This window comes from Cervus canadensis, chromosome 11 (genome assembly GCF_019320065.1).
Source record: "Cervus canadensis isolate Bull #8, Minnesota chromosome 11, ASM1932006v1, whole genome shotgun sequence".
Classification (NCBI taxonomy): Eukaryota; Metazoa; Chordata; class Mammalia; order Artiodactyla; family Cervidae; genus Cervus; species Cervus canadensis.
Window position 1 is genome coordinate 37,895,241 of NC_057396.1, and position 13,645 is coordinate 37,908,885.

Below are 13,645 nucleotides of genomic sequence, written 5' to 3' on the forward strand. Positions count from 1 at the left end.
AGCATTTGTTCAGTTGTTCTTTCAGCCAGATACTGGGTGCTTCCAGAGTTTGTACTCTGTGCTGGACGCTGCATGAGGCATGGGCGGTGGAGGGGGCAGGCTGGTGAGCAAAGCAGAGGTGGTCTTGATCTCATGCAGCTTATAGTCTAGTGGCAATACTGACATCTGTTAAATAATCACATTAAAAGGTAAGTGGCAATAGCATACATGTGGCATGAGAGTGAAACAAAGGAGCCTGTGAGAGTCTAACAGGGATCCCATCCCAGTCTAGGAAGTGCACTGTGTCTTTCTTTGCTGGGTTATATGTGTGCTCTCAGGGAGGAAGGAGCTGAGCTTACTCAGGTGACAGCAGGTGGCTGGGATTCTTTGTAAGCCAGTGTCTACACACAGTCACATAATCACACCATCAGAAGCCACACACCTAGGCTCTGGAGGAGGGCAGAGAACACAGCTTCAAACAAAGAGTGTGTTCGGGGATTGCTTATCTCAATGGAAGCAGTGAAACAGGAAGGCAATTTAGGCTTCACATGGCCAGTAGAGCTTTATTGTAATAGTCCACATCATCCTCCTAGATGTACTGTGTCCACCCTATCTTTCATCAGAGTTGACCTGGAGTGACTTCCTTTTTGTCCCTCCCTCCACCAGGTCTCTGGGTTGTCACAACACCAGTGTCTGGCCAAACAAATCTCTAGATGGTCATAGAAGGAAGGTGCAGACCCTAGTTTAATAGGACCTTTGGGCACTGACTTTGGAGGCAAATGAGCCCAGGTGGAAGTCCTGGAAAATAACTTGCTGTCTCAATCCAATTGCCCTCATCTATAAAATGGGGATAAAATGTTTACCCTATAGGACTTTAGGAAAGAATAAAAATCAGAGGGAAAAAAAAGTAAAAATATCCATACATCTCTTAGCTTGATTTATGGCAAGTCATAAGCACTCAGTAAGTGAATATTATTAATGTTGTTACTTCCAGATATTCTGTGCGGAGTCCCTGGGCAGTAGGAGTAGCAAGCACGGTGCAGCCTCTGAGCTCCAGAGGTTACAGAGATAGAGATACCAGCCTCCAGGAGTGGAAGTCTTGACTGCACGCATGCCCAGTGAGAACCCCAACACTGCTCTCATCCTTGGGTCTCTCTCATTAAGTCCAGCATACTGGATGCTGGCAGGCTGGGAGCCTATCTAATCTGAAAAGTTCTGGAAGAAGCCAGAAGTCTAACCAAGTGAAGTCAGAGGAGGATCAAGCAAGTCCTGTGGGTGTAGGTGGGAGGGTAGAGGCTAGGGTGAGGACACAGTTGGCCATGAAGGGATAAGAAGATACTGCTGATCCCAGGGTGCCATCCTTAGGTGGTCAACAGTGCAGCTGAACCCTTGTGTGCTGACTGCGGGTACAGGGGAGACCCTCGAGCCTAACTAGGAGAAACCTAGGAAGAAAGAGGAGCTAGGGACACTCAGGGGAGTGGGTATTCAGGGGACTGTTATCTTCCCTCTGCTTGGTCCAGGTGGGTCCCTCCTGCCCTCACAGAACGCAGGCATAGTTAGACCCTGTTCCCCATATACATTGGCCAACAGCCCCCAGCTCACATTCTACTTTGATCTTCACACTGGAAGGGGTCAATCGGCCTCTACGAGTCATGCTTCGATGCTCTGGGAGCTCATAGGTTTGCCAGAGTCACAGGAAGAATCCATCCCTCCACTATGGAGGTGTCTGGCTGCTGTCCTGGCTGGTACTCAGTTCCTGGGTGCCTGACTTGGCTTCTCTTAGTCTGGCACTGCCTCTCTGCCTCTCGCAGGTTACGGCATCACTAAAACCCTCGACATAAACTTGCCTCATGAACAGCTCAAAACCGTCCCGGGGAGCTCTGCTGGGAGGCTCCCGTTCCCACACCGCCTCTGTGCAGGGATCGATGCAGTCGACTTTATCAGGACCATCAATCCCGGCTTATTAGACAGCCACAGTTCTCCCCGCTCAGAAATGCCTTGTTTTTATCTTTAGTGGAAAATGGCTTAACTTTGAACAAGAATAAAAGTACAAAGGGAACTTTTATGGCTGAATTTTACAGGAGAATGTGCCTCTTCTCAAAATGAGTGAGGGACCAGTCTGGTACAGTCAGGCTTTCTCAAGGCATATAAATAGGGAAGGGTCGGTTACACCCTGGCGGCTCCTCCGACTCTCACGTACCCTGGCCCTTTCCTGGAGAAGTGAGCAGATATGGGGTAGACAGAGGCAGACACCAGAGCAGGTGGGGATGGCAGGCTCTGGGAGCAGAGGCTGTGTTGGCCAGACTCTGGCAGACACAGGGGCAGGGGGAGATCACTGGTATGTGAATATAAGAGGCATAGCCATCAGGTAGAGGCTGGGGCTGGTTGTTGGTAAAGTGGCCAGATTTTGGAGCAGAAGCACTTGGTTTGGTCTGAAACAACCCTCCTCCATAGCAGCTCTTGGACGTGTGTTCCTTTGGCAGGACTCAGGATGCCCTGCTGCAGGCAGACTCCTGTCCTCAGTTCAGTGTCCGGCAGTAATGATGGTGGGTGGGACCGGGAGGTATGAGGACATCTCATCTGACATGCTGGTCTTCCTCCCTCCTTTTGCCTCTCCCCTCAGCCCTGTAAGTTCTGCTTCAATGTTGAGATGAAGATAGGAACCAGGAGTATGTGTATCCATTATATGTGTGTTGGGTGCTTTGAAACAGTAGCCTCAGTTTATTCAGCAGATGCTGGCTGAATGAATGCTTGCTGATGGCCAGAACAGGCAGAGCATGCGCAGTTGTGAGCAAGATCTGTGCCATCAAGAAGCTGTGGTCTAGTCATAGGATGGCCAACCATCCTAGTGTGCTAGGGATTCTCAGTGTTGAAACTGGGAGAGTCCTGGGCAGACTTGGATGAGTTGGTCATACTGCCTAGTCACTACTATGGTGGTGATCGGATATATGTGTCTTGTGGCATTTGGTGATGGCCAGGTGCTGGCTAGGAGGAAGAGGAAGTTTGCAAACTATTTCTTTAGTGAGATGTTTTCCGTTCATCACATATTAGAGAGAAGATCCTGAACAATATGGAGAAGACACCTAAAACGATCATTTCCCCTGCCTTCCTCTGTCCCTGCCTCCATGTGACAGGACATGGAGAGCAGGGGAGTGGCTTGCCCAGGATCACACAGCAATTCAGGGCACAGTTGGGTCAGTGCCTGGGTGGGTTTATCCATCCCTTCTCCCCCACAATGCTCTCTCCCTATAAACTAGCCCACCTCGTCTTTCTTATCCTGCCCACGCTTCACCTCTCTACTCTCGAGACCCAGGTTTAGGTTAGATGCTGTGTCTGGAGAAAAACACTGAGGCTGATCCTGGGAGGGCCTTGAGTGACTCTCCGGAGAGAAGGGAGGGAGGAAGGATTTAAGGAGCTCAGTACATTTGGCCAGGGGGGATCGCTTAGTTATAGTGCAGAGGGACTGAGAGCTGCTGGAGATGGAACGTGAGCAATTGGGGCCAAAATCCCGGTGAGGGAGAGCAGGAGAAGGAAGGCCCTGCTGGTGAGAGAAGACCTGACTCTCCTTCTAGGGGGGAGGTTTATACAAAAAAGAGCAAGCTGAGATCAGTGGCATGCATGTGAAATTCAGGCCTTATGCAGACACCTTGTCTTACTGCATTTCACGTTATTGTGCTTCACAGATACTGCATTTTCTACAAGTTGAAGTGCTGTGTTATCATGTGATGGTTAGCATTTTGTAGCCATAAAGCATTTTTAAATTAAGGCATGTACATTGTTTTTTTCAGACAATGCTATTGCACACAATATACTATCATATAATAGAAACATAACTTTAAATGCACTGAGAAACCAGAATATTCATATAACTCACTACATTGCAGTATTTGCCTTATTGCAGTGGTCTGGACTCGAACCTGCAATATCTGCGAGGTATACACGGATAAAATAAATAAACGTGTTGGTTTAATTCCGAAAACCTACTATATGCCAGACTCTGGTTTAAGGTTGGGAGCTAGCACAGTAGCAAAATAAAATCCCTGCTCTCAGGGAAGGTCATTATAGTGGGAGGAGACAGAAATGAACACACACAAATGTGATGTACTCTCCTAGGTGTTCTGTTATGTTCAAAAGGGTTGCCATATAACAGCTGAGTTTGAAAGAGTCTTGCATGTAAAAGTAGTGATCAGTAGAGTTTAGCTTGAAAAACAAACATAACATTTCTGCTCTGCTTGGAGAAAGGTCACCAGGAGATGGATACCAGACATGGCAGCCCAGCCCATCAGGACGGCCATGGCCGTTACCGGGAGAAGTTCAACTTGGAGTGGTTATGTGGAGCTTTAAAAAGGAAAGAGAGGCGTGGAAGGCAGTTAACCCCTAACTCTGAAAAACACTTGGGAAACACCTGAGGCTTTAGATGCTGAGGCTCTGAGAACTCAGAGGCAACCCCTGGAGATGTAGGAACAGACTAGGGTCAGTCTCATGGCTGGTGGAGTTAGTGGGGCAGACAGTTAGCTTGTACTGATATAGTGATCTTATTAGGAGCTGTTCATTACACTTTCAAAAAAGAAAAATAAAGGTCATGTGCTAGTAGTCTGACCATATAAAGTGTTTTTTAAAACTGCAATTAGCAAGTAGGTTGTGTGTTAGTACTTCTATCATTTTCCATTCCTAAGGAAAGGCCAGAAGAATTATTTGACTGTTAACCACCACCTTTTAATTGCTGTTGTGACAGTATTATTCACAACAACAACACGTTTTTTGAAAGGGTCTGATGAGCTTAGGGAGGCATCCCAGCCTTTCTCCTTCATTCAGCCTTTCTCCCTCATCCTCCTCATCTCTTCCTCCCTTCGCTGCAGTTACCTGACCTGGCTCCCTCCACACCTCCTCTCTAGTCACAACACTGTCCCCACCACCCCACGGGCCTTTGCACCTGAGGCGTGCCGGGTGACAAACCTCTCCCCCTCATAGAGCCCTTCCCTGACCACTCCTTCCAGAACAGCTGCCGGGGCACCACATTATCCTCTGACACCACATTCCCTTTCATTTCAGCACTTGAATGAAACTGTATCATTTGTTTGCTGCCATGTTTGCCTGTTTCCCACTTCAGAGCATAAGTTCCCTGAGGACAGGCACTTTGTCCATGTTCTGTTTTAACCCTTAATGCAATACCTGCCTCATGGAAAAAACTCAATAGATTCCATTAAATGCAAGAATGAATGAATTCTATACCAATCTGTTACCCTGGTGGCCTTACTCACATCCTAAGTATGAAGCAGATTTGGATAAAAGCTCGGTTCTTTCCCTTCCCCCACTCTTTTTTTTTTTTTTTTGGTGAGAGAAAAGGAGAGCTGGAAATAGAATGAGAGAAGTTTCTGTAAATTTCTGGTAACCATAGAGACAGTGATTTTAGTTTATTAATCTGCTCTTAAGCAGGCTGAGGCCCCACTGTGATTTCTCCAAAATTGCTCAGCGCTGGTTATCCTGCAGCCTTCCTCATTAAGGAAGAGCAGGCCCATCCCTATCCTGCAGCACTTTAATTACAACGAGCGGAAGCCCTGTGCTATTATGCTCATTATTGCATTATTATGCTCACCTGACTGTACCTCCCACTTTGGAGCAGTGCAACACGGTCACCAGCCCTGAACCCCTGGAACCTCCAGTGGCCAGTGGGGGGAGCAGGCAGCCTCCACTCTGAGCCGAGGACCGAGGTCAGGGCTACAGTTGCTGCTCTCTCCTTTCATTCAGCTGTCCTGAAGATGGGAGCGCAGTGCCCTCTGGAACAGTATTTAGTGTCAGCCAGAGAAGGGCACCAGCAGTGGTTTCCCATCTACAAAGTCAATACTTGCAGGAGAAGGAATTGACATGCCCTTGGGAACCATGACATTCCTTATTGTCTGGCCTCGTGATGGGGTCTAATTTTATGGTCTCATGTTCCCCTTCCTTTGGAGAGTGGCATGCAGACTTTTGTGATTTTGCCTCATGTCATTTGGATAAGAGACCTCCAAGTGGACCTCCAATGGGTTTCAATGGAGCTAAGGAGGAAATGGGACAGTTAGGGGCAGTCTCTCACCTGACCACTTCTCCTTGAAGGGAGAACCCTGGTGTAGAAGTAAGAAGACCAGAGTTGAGGTTTAATCCTGGCAGCAGACACATGGTGGGGACTTAGCCTCTATGAGCCTTAGCATCTTCATCTGTGAAACGAGGTCTGAATTGTCCTCTATCATGTTGAGACTGCCTCTGGTTTCCACCTGTTTCTGGAGGCTGGATCCGTAAGATGAAAGAGCTATAAGAGAGGCTCTAGGCAGCGTTCCTTCTGGAGTGAGGCAGAGTGGATTCTGGCAGGAGGAGTCTCTGGAAGGAGACATGTTTTTCTCCTGAAGCAGGTCATCTAAGGTCTGGCCTCATTTAAGCACTGGCTGTCATTTTGGAAAAACTAAGATTTTCTTTTGGTTGCATTTCCCATCCTGTTGGATTTAGAAATACTCTGTCATTCTTCCAGTAAACATTTGGTGACAGCCTGCTGGGTTCCAGACCCTGTACTAGGGTCTAGTGATACAACTGTTCATCTGGGAGAGTTGTTGACAAATTCAGACTCTGTAGTGGGGCAAACCGGTTTCAGTGGCTGAGGGCCTGTCTGCTGTACCCTTGGTGATTATCTTAAGTATATCAAAGAGGAGACCCTGGGGGAGAGTATGGACTCCTGAGCTTTCCAGCAAAGCTGGAGCCAAGACATGGGTGGGCCAGCACCTGGGGTGACCCCCGCCGAGTCGGTGACAGATCTCAGAGCCTGGCTGCTCTTCTTTCCAGGTGCCGCAACCTCTCATTCCCCGACAGCCTCCCAGAGGTGAGCATCGTGTTCATCTTTGTCAATGAAGCGCTGTCTGTGCTGCTGCGCGCCATCCACTCGGCCATCGCGCGCACGCCTCCGCACCTGCTCAAGGAGATCATCCTGGTGGATGACAACAGCAGTAACGGTGAGTGCCCGGCTCCCTGCCCTGTGCGGGCGTCTCAGCCTCCGTGCAGGGTTCTCATTTTCTACAGGCTCTCCATGGCTCTCCCTTTTCTGGGATGCTGCCTCCGAGAGGAGAGGTTCACGATGGTTACCACTCTGGAAGATTCAGTCCACAGTTGCGCCCTCTTCACGTTCCGGAGGGGCCTGGTCTCCCTAAGCTTTTCCTCGCTGGCTGTCAACTCTCTCCCTCAACATCCTAGTGCAATATGCTGAGATAAATAGCCATGACCTCCACCCCCTCCACATACACAGTGAGCCTTTCCAGTGACTCTTTTCTGTGAAGCATCATTCCACTTTGCTGTGTGCCTTGGCCTTTGCCTAGAAGATTTTTCATTGACGTTGTCCTGGCAGTGGTGGCGGTGATGGTGGAAGTGTTGATGGTGCTGGTGGTGGTCATAGTGGCGTTGATGGTGAGCATGGTAGAAGATATATATACTGCAATGACAGCCACAGAGCTGTTGAAAGCCTAGCTTCTTTTCTGCATCCCCTGCTCCACATTCCATCTGACCTGAGCAAAGCCCCAGGCGACCTGCAATCCCTTGTTGAAGCCCTCACAGCTTTTCTCCCTTTCTCCGGCTACCACCAGGTACCTCTTTCCCTTGGTACATATTCCATGACTTCCAATTTTTCCCATATATACCATCTCCTTAATAATGGTTTCCAAACGTAGAGACCATGCACTGAGACAGTTTGAGAACCAGTTCTCCTGATAGGAGCTTTAATATGAATGTGCTGCAGATAATACAACCTGGTCACAAGAGCACAGTCATTGGGCTTATGTTATCTTTAGCATTTTCTCTGATGTCAGGTAGTAAATTTCCCAGTGAATCCATTGCTGTAATGAGTTCAGATGAGAAATTTGTATTTTGTTATCAATTAAAGCTGAAACGTATCAGGTAATTGAAATATTTTTAATCTCTATAAGCAAATTTTCTGTTTCATTTTATTATCGTGTAGTAAGAAGTGTAGTGTAGTGTAGTGTAGTAAGAAGGGAATTTTAGAGCCTTCTGAAGGGCCGTGCTTATGAATCACGTGACTCTCATTGTTCCATGGATGTGAAGGAAGGAAAAGGCACCTAGGATGGCAGCAAATAGGCAGAGGAGTTTTAAAGGTGATGGCCTATTGTGAGGGAGACCTCAAGTAGGGAGACCTACCTATATAGCTACCTGCCTGGGTCCAAGGAGTGGATGCTGAGAAAGCTCCCATTCCCCAGTGGCTAACACTACAATTTTGTGACTAGCCTGCTCGTGAACCCTATCTTGCTCCAGCAAGGCCAGCTGTCCTCCTGGCCTCTTACATTGTCAGGAGGCAAGGGGTGGAAGAGCCGTCCTTCCGAGGGTAATGGTATCCCCCAAGTAAAAGGCATCCCCAGGCTCCATCCCACCCCACCTCCTCTCATCACAAAAGAGAGAACAAAGCATCAAGAAGAAGGAAATCTTGGAGTCTTTCATTTCATCCCCATGGTAAAAGCTTTATTATGGCCTGAAGAATGCTGTTTTGTCATTAATTCATGTGGAAAAGAGGGGGAAAATGGAGATTGAGAAATTTAGATAAGGAAAGTGAGCCACATATAGAGGGTTTCATATTTGAATTTAAATGATTTGAACTTAATTTTCTAAATGGTGATAACCATATTTTGGTAAGAGAAGTAATACAGTCAGGACTGGGCAATGAAGGGCTTTGGATGTGGTTTATATCATTGGTTGGGGGAAAGAGACAGCTTGAAGAAGGGAACCGTGTACATCGTAATTGTAGCCATACAGCAAGAAATTAAGGGGCCTGGAGTTGTGTTGGCTATGGGGACTGAGGTTGAGATATGAGCCTGAGAGGTTTTATAAAGGAAGCGTCTATTGGATCTCTTGACTAAGAGAAGGCCAAAGGAGGGCTGGTAAATGATGACTCAGTCTCAAACCAGGGTGACTTAGAGGATGGTGGTCATTCCCAGGATAGGGGGCAGGAGGAAGAGTGGGTGGGTTCTTCATCAGATCAGAGATGGGGGCCTTTTAAACCCAAAGCTCTGGGAAGTATTGAGTTAATGGCATAGTTAAGTACCTTGACTTGGTGATGATTACACAAGGCTACACTTGACAAAATTTCACAGAACTGCAAACACATACCCAGATGAGTGCACATATTACTGAAAAGACCTGGAGAAGCTTTGTGATTTTGGTAATGTCAGTGTCCTCATTTTGATATCATGCTATAGTTGTATAAGATGTTAACATTGGGGGAGGCTGAGTGAAAAGGGCATGGGACCTCCTTGGGTACTTCTGTGTACTTTCCTGTGAGTCTGTAATTACTTCAAAATACAAATCAAGCAAAAACCTTCCCAGAAGATTCTAACCCAGTAAGTTTGAGGCAGAATCTAACCATCTCTGCTTTTAAGAGCATCCTTGACGATTCTGTTACACAGCTCTGGTTGAGAATCTCTGGTTTAATGAATAGGATGTGTGTGTTGAGTTCGAGTGCATGGTGTGAAGGGAAAGAACTCTGAAGTCTGAAGTCCTGGGTTCTAGGACCCTTTCCATTATGGGTGAGTGACCACAGAAGCTTTCCTCAATCTCTCAGAGTCTCAGTTTCTTCCAGTAAAGGGGGATGGTTATCCTCCCTTGCTTACCTCACCTGCCTGACATGGTCAAGGATCTCACTGTGAGTTGAGCAAACATCATCATTACCCCTCCCCAGCCCCGACCTCCGTTCCCAGGAAACTGCCTCATAGCTGGCCAACCGCACACTGGAGCTCGATAGGAAAGTATGGGGACACAAATGGGGAGTCTTGTACACACATTAAATAAAGCCTTTGGTTGGGAAGAGAGGATGGAAAACTGAAGAAGGGAGAACAAAAGAAATAGAAGTTTGAGAGGATGCCGAGGATAAGGTGTTTAGGAGTCAGGAGGAAGAAGGTTAGATGATAAGAGACAGAGAGGGAATGGCCAAGTGGATCTGGAGGGTAGGCCAGACTCTGAGGACAAAGAGAATTTCAGGAACAAGCCACCTCTGTGACTAAGCCCAAGGCATTCAAAGGGCTCCCCTTGCGGCTCAGCTGGTAAAGAATCGCCTGCAGTACGGGAGACCTGGGTTTGACCCCTGGGTTGGGAAGAGCCCCTGGAGAAGGGAAAGGCTACCCACTCCAGTATTCTGGCCTGGAGAATTCCGTGAACTGTACAGTCCATGGGGTTGCAAAGAGTCGGACACGACTGAGCGACTTTCACTTTCACAGGCTAGTGGAAGGACTCAGAGTCTGGGAAGAAGCCATTAGATCTGAGGGGTGCGGATCATGTTTCCATGGGGTGGAAAAGGTTTTTTTTCTTTTTCCCACTTTCTCAGTGGGAAAGGTTGGGGGTGGGGCTGCAAAAGCCAGATGAAGATGAAGAGCAGCTGGGAGGTAGGTGCTTCCATCAGGGATGTTGACTGTGAAGGAGAATCTGGAGCCAAGAAGGAGCTGGGGCGATGTTTTCCACTAATTAACCATGGTCTGCAGTCAAGACCCAGGATGACACACCCACTCATACCCATACACATGCACCACAATTGAAAGAAAACTTTTAAGAAACAATGGTTAATTCCTATAATGTGCAAAGTGCTCTGATATGCTCTATTATAATTTGGCCTATGTTATTCATTTCTATTGTGTTCTATGGTACTGTGATGTGTTACGATGTGTTTCTCTCTCTTTTCCAAAGGCAGATTGTTCTCATGACTCTGACTGCACATTAGAATTGCTTGGAAAGCTTTTAAGAAATCTAGGGGTGTCATGCCTTAGCTCTAGTAATTTAATTGGTCTGGAGAGGGGATATATGAGGCCCTTGGTCTGGGGAGGGTGCGCCTGAGTTCTCTGAGGCCAAGGTGAAGACAGCTTCTGAGAAGGGAGGAGAGGATGGGACCCAGGGCATGGAAACACCCAGGCTTGCCTCTGGGAAAAACAGGCCCATCTTTCCCCCCCTTGGAAAGAGCAGATGGGCTAACAGGAAGGGAGCTGGAGGCAATGAAGGGTTGGCCCCTGTGGGGAATGGGCTGGAAATCTGACCAGTAATGGGTCTCCCTGAGACCAGCCTGCGCTGAGCTCTCAAGGAGGGGTGGCCGAGACATTGAGACTGTGGCTCTTGGAGGAAGGGGGCTGTCTCTAGCCTTAGCCAAGGGCTGCCTGAGGACTCAGCCTGATGGGGAGGGTGCCTCTGGCCGTATCCTTGGAGGACTCCCTCTGGGGCATCAGCCCACTCAGCACCAGACTTTCATTGATTTGACATCAGGCCAACTCAGCTCAGCTAACATTCATAGGGTGCCCAGCCTGGGCCAAGGGTGTGGAGGGAGTGATGGGTTGGATCCAGTCCCTGCCATCAGGGAATCCTGTGATTAAAAGCAAAGTGGGATGAGACATAACAGGACTTGGTTTCTGGTCTCAGTTCTGCCACTTGTCAGCCATGGGCCTTTCACTGTGGTTTTCTTTCGTGCCCTGTGAAGGCATCAGGCTTTGCCCTTCCCTGTCTGTTCCATGGTCACTGAGGACACACAGGATAATGAGGGTGAACATGCTGCAAGCTGCAAAGAGAGCACTAAGGATGAGTTAAAACGAGAGCCGTAAAAACAACAACAATAATAGCTGCCGTGCAGCCCCCAGTTAAAAGCAACCCAGGCTTTTCTTTCTTTGCTGAATCCAGTGTGCCCTGGTGGGAAGAGCCGGAATTCGCATTAGGCCAGCTATTTAGTTCCAGCTCTTTCTAGCTTCTTCCCAGCTGTGTGTTCTTAACCTCTGTGAACCCTATTTTCCTTATCTATAAAATTGAGACATATAATTCTTACCTCTGGGATTGTTTGGAGGCTTGACTGGGATAATGCATGATGGAAGCGATGCTGGTGTTTAAAACTCTAAGTGAAGCCTGAAGCCGGAGAACAGAGCTTTCAGACTGTCTTCCAGGTGGTTGTCACAGGTTCTGTATGTTGGTGCCTCGTGTTCCCCAACTGCCCCCAGGCCCCCAAGGGCACCTTTGCTTTGGGGTCAGGCTTGTGTTTTCACAAACACACAAGTAGGGCAGTCAATCACTGCTTTCTTCATCCACGCCACTCAAGACTTTTGTCTTCGTCCCAGAAGCCAAGGACGGAAGTTTCTGCAGGTGGCCCTCGTGCAGGACTCGGAGTGCCCATCCTTTGGCATCTTAGCAATTTCCTAAACAAGTTCCACTCTTTCAGGGGCTGGCACCTGGGTGGGATGCTGTCAGTCCTCTAAAGTGGCCTCAAACACTTAGGTTTGAGCTTGATTAAAAATATGGAGAATTATACCAGGCACATGCTTGATTCAGGACATTTGCACTTGCTTCTGCTGGTGACGCTAGTGGTAAAGAACCCATCTGCCAATACAGGAGACAGAGGTGAGTTCGACCCCTGGGTCAGGAAGATCCCCTGGAGGAGGGAGTGGCAAGTCACTCCAGTATTCTTGCCTGGAGAATTCCTTGGGCAGAGGAGCCTGGTGGGCTACAGTCCATGGGGTCACAAAGAGTCGGACACGACTGAAGTGACTTAGCAGGCACACACTCCCCCGCCTTTTGGAATGCTTTTACTCTCTGATACTGCACCCCTGGTTCCTTTACCTCTTCAAATGTTGCAGATGGCACCTCATTAAAATGGCAGTCTTGACCTCTGTCACTCTTCATCCCTTCAGTGCTTCTTTTCTTCAACAGTATCTCTCGCCTTCTGATACAATGTACTCACTTAGTTACTCTCCCTTATTTATTTGTACATTTTCCCTCCACTAGTATGCATGTTCGAAGATGGCAATGGCACCCCACTCCAGTACTCTTGCCTGGAAAATCCCGTGGATGGAGGAGCCTGGTAGGCTGCAGTCCATGGGGTCGCTAAGAGTTGGACATGACTAAGCGACTTCACTTTCACTTTTCACTTTCACTCATTGGAGAAGGAAATGGCAACCCACTCCAGTGTTCTTGCCCGGAGAATCCCAGAGATGGGGGAGCCTGGTGGGCTGACGTCTTTGGGGTCACACAGAGTCGGACACGACTGAAGTGACTTAGCAGCAGCAGCAGTATGCATGCTCCATGAAGATAGGGACATCAGTTTTGTTCATTGCTGTTGCTCTGGCACCTACAATGGTGCCTGATTCTTGTAGGTGTTCAGTAAATATTGATTCAGTGAAAGAATGCATGTGGAGTCTGTAGCCTGAGGCAAGGCTTGGAATCTGCACATCAATAAGCACCCTGGAGAATTCTGATACAATGGGACCTTCTGTGGGAATCACAGTTCTAATTTCTGTCTCCCATCATCCTGTGTGCTGCAGCTGAGGAGCCCGGGACAGCAGGTACTTCAGAGGCTCCAGGGCTGGACTGGCAGTAGGCACTGCTGGGTAGAGTATTTCTTCCTGGGGCGGGGCCCTTGAGACCCTCTCTGCTGCATCCTAGGGAGATGGCAGGAATGGGGAAGGGGTGCAGAGCAGAAGGGGAGCTTCTTTTGCGGTTACCTCGTCATGGCCTGACCTCAGGTCCTATGCATGGAGTCAGATGGCCAACCTGAGCCTTCTCTCTTCCATGTTACCTAGCCCCTGCAGGCGTTCCTGACAGTGGCTGCCCGGCTGCCTGCCCTGCCACTCTGAGGCAATACCTCAAAGCAATGGTTGGAACACAGCTCAGAGCCTCCTGGTTTTAA

At 48.4% G+C, this 13,645-nt stretch overlaps 1 protein-coding gene across 1 annotated transcript in view; it reads left to right on the forward strand.

Moving 5' to 3' along the window:
• Positions 1-13,645, forward strand: part of GALNT18 (polypeptide N-acetylgalactosaminyltransferase 18) — a 339,213-nt gene that overhangs the window by 168,265 nt on the left and 157,303 nt on the right. Inside the window, exon 3 of the mRNA XM_043481917.1 lies at positions 6,790-6,956. Within this exon, the coding sequence (XP_043337852.1) occupies positions 6,790-6,956 (167 nt within the window). The remainder of the gene's footprint in view (positions 1-6,789; positions 6,957-13,645) is intronic.